The 3,207-nt window shown below is 41.7% G+C and overlaps 1 protein-coding gene across 1 annotated transcript in view; it reads left to right on the plus strand.

Annotated features, from left to right (window-relative positions):
- Positions 1–946: 946 nt before the first annotated feature.
- LOC106010985 (glutathione S-transferase 1) overlaps positions 947–3,207 on the plus strand; it is a gene marked incomplete at its 3' end in the record, with an annotated part of 37,185 nt that continues 34,924 nt past the window's right edge. The window contains 2 exon segments of the mRNA XM_013083016.2: positions 947–1,224; positions 2,830–3,024. Coding sequence (XP_012938470.2) covers positions 2,892–3,024 — 133 coding nt within the window.

Genomic DNA, 3,207 nt, shown 5'->3' on the forward strand with positions numbered 1-3,207 from the left:
CACACACACACACACACACACACACACACACACTCACACACACACACAAACATTCACCCACCCCCAAGCTTATAATCTGATCCACTACCATACTGGAATCGGTCATCTTTGGCCGTACGGAATCCCATACAAATACAAGGTAACATTATTGATTGTGCGCCTCTCTCTCTCTCTCTTGCTGGCCCGAAGTATTGATTCTGATGCTGTGCAGTTCCTTTAAAAAAATTCCTTTACCAAACTCTATCAGGAGCTGGGGGGGGGAGCTCTCGTGGCCTAGAGGTTAAGGAGTTCGCCTCTCATTCAACGGGCTCTAGGTTCAAATCCGGACAGCGATGGAAATTTGTCTTGTTTAAATTGTCTCCTTTCACTCACTTTCACCCCCTTTCCTGCTCTCTAGCAATATTCTGTTGCCTGCTCTCGTCTTCACTTTCTGTCTCACCCCCTCACCTCTTTTGCCCCCTCCTCTGGGCTCCCGGCTCTTTCTGCAGCCTTTCTACTGCTACTCATTGGCTCCTTCTTACTTCTTACTTCTGTCTTTCAGCCACACCCCAGATCTTATGGTAGGAAAGATCTACATCTAGCCTTCTCGGACAAGGGCGAAAAATCTCGGAGCTCCCGTGTGCAAGTTGTGCACGTTAAAGATCCTACAGTGGTCCAAAATCGATGAGAGTGGCCGCCACCCGAGCAAAATTCAAAATTTTCATCCAACTGAAAAATGTTTGACGTGTCCCGCGCACTCATATATGACGTCATGCAGTTATTAGCGAGCGCCGTAAAACGCTCACATAAAAAGAAAAGAAAAAAAGAGAGAGAAGCTAATATCAACACAACCAGCCTTGAAAGTGGTGAACATAGGCCTAGATCTGGTAAATCACTAGATCTCTAGATCTGGTACATCACTGGATCTTTAGATCTAGATCAATTGGCAAAAAACGCAGAAAAAAACTCAAGCGAACGAACGCCACACACACTCATACTTGACAAAACAAGCTATACGTGAGCCCGTTACAAAAGGTCAAGGCCGACACTGATTTGCTGGGGTGTTTTTTAAGCCCCAGGCCTATTTCGTTCGGCCCAGACTTGCAGACCCAGTGTGTTGGCTCATTTTGTTTCCCAGTCTCGTTTCTGACCAAGGATTCACAGCTGCTTAGAGCTTAGCTTTCTTCGAGCTTAAACAGTCTACAGAGGGAATTAAAGATCTGGTCGCCGGAGTTATTTCTCAACGTAAGTTAACGTTAATTCTTTATCATTTCAATAGTAGAAAAAGAATTTTATTGCCTGTAATTTGTATTGTGTTTTCTTATCTAGATTTATGTGTGAATTGAACCAGTGGGTTCTATTTCTTATTGCAAATCTGAATGAATCGGAGGTAGGAAGATTTCAGTTTGTGTTAAGTATAATAATAATCCTCCTGTAATAGGTCTTACATGGAACACTGTGGCCTTATTTCTTCCTTGTCCCAATGACAGCGCTGCAGCTGTCCTTCATCTTTGCTTTTTGTGGATTGTGGGTAGATAATGGATAAACTGTAATGACCATTATTTCCTTTACAATGTATGCCGTCACTTTCAAAATCATTCGAAATTCGAATGCCGCTATTCTACAAAAACAAATCTAAAATTAGATTAATATTGCTCATGTATGTGTTTCTTTCGTTCTGTTCCAAGCTATTTAATTAATATATTATCAACTGTAGGCCTATTTAGTACATGATGCATCATCATCATCATCCTTTTCCTTTTGAATAACGTTCACTTTGGTCTGATAGACCTGTGCATGTACAATGTATTGTTTTTTTCCCTAAAAACAAAGACTAAGAGGGTTGAATAGTTGAATGAGGAATGGACGATTTAAGCAGATGTAAGCCACGCGGTGGCGTTTGCGCTCAGCGCAAGTCTTAAGCTAATAGATAGTTCGATTGACTTGTGTACTTTAAATTTAAGTATTTTTAATTTTTAAAAAAATATTGTCATTAATTGTGGCGTTGGTGATCTTGTGGGTTGGCTCTAGGACAACTGTAAAAGGCTTTGGGTTCGAATCGCGTCAGAGGCTAGGCATGTGTTCTTGGGAAAGGCTCTTTACATGGATTTTCCTTACTTCAACTTCACCCCGGTGGATATGGGTACTCGCCTATAGACAGCTAAAGATCCAGGTTTTAGAGAGTGTTAATCCACAATGTTAACTGTATTCTTCCTGGGAAACTGGGAATGTTTCTATGACATGTGCTTGGGTCTTCTGCGTTAGTAATACAATGTACTGTAGTTGTAATAAAAGCATATAGAGCATGTCGTAGAGCGTGGATGTAAGCTAGAATCTAGATCTATAGGCTTGTAAATTATTATACTTTTAGTTTGTAAAACCGAAAGCCCTGAAGATTCCATTAGTTTATGCTTCTAGTCAAGTATTTATTCTAAGCACGATATGTCGAGCCCATGCCATACACAGCACATCATCCTGTCCAGTAGTGTGGAGTCGTCCCGGTATTTGCGCTGTTATATTATTTTTTATCATGTGGTTCTTCCTCTTTATAGGCCTACGCAAAAGACGCGGGTTCGACTCCCAGTGAGAAGACGTCTTTAACTATCGAGTATCTCCATCATTCTGCAAGGATGCCGTAGCCCATTCAGACGGATTTGCCTTGACAAACAAGATCGAAACAGCCTGCTTATAAGATTCTAAAAAGTGTGAATGGGGGCGTAGCCTAGGCCTACTCACTACTCAGGATAAATCAATGTGTTTATTCTTGTTTTTTAAATTTCATTTAATCATCAAACCGGGTTATTTTTATGTGTCTATGTTTTTTTTGTGGGTTTTTTTTGTTCTACACAGTTGGAAGCACAGTGAGCCCAAAACACCCCTACATTCCCGTATCTTCGTCAGCTGTAAGCGTCATGTCGACCCCCAAACTGTTCTACTTCGACATAATGGGTCGGGCAGAAATGATCCGACTCGTGTTTGCTGCTGCAGGGAAACAACTTGAGGACGTTCGGTTTCCTGAGACAGAGTGGCCACAGTACAAAGAAAGTTAGTATGAGGCCTACGTCTGGTGGCGTCGCCATTTCTTCGTCTGTCCTACAGCGCTGATCACCACTTATAACAAAGCCGCAGTCTTTGTTGTTGTCGTTGTTGCTGTTGTCGTCGTCATTGTTGTTGTTGTTGTTGTTGTTCTTCTTCTTCTTCTTCTTCTTCTTCTTCTTCTTCTTCTTC

Source organism: Aplysia californica, unplaced genomic scaffold (genome assembly GCF_000002075.1).
Source record: "Aplysia californica isolate F4 #8 unplaced genomic scaffold, AplCal3.0 scaffold00205, whole genome shotgun sequence".
NCBI classification, from domain to species: domain Eukaryota; kingdom Metazoa; phylum Mollusca; class Gastropoda; order Aplysiida; family Aplysiidae; genus Aplysia; species Aplysia californica.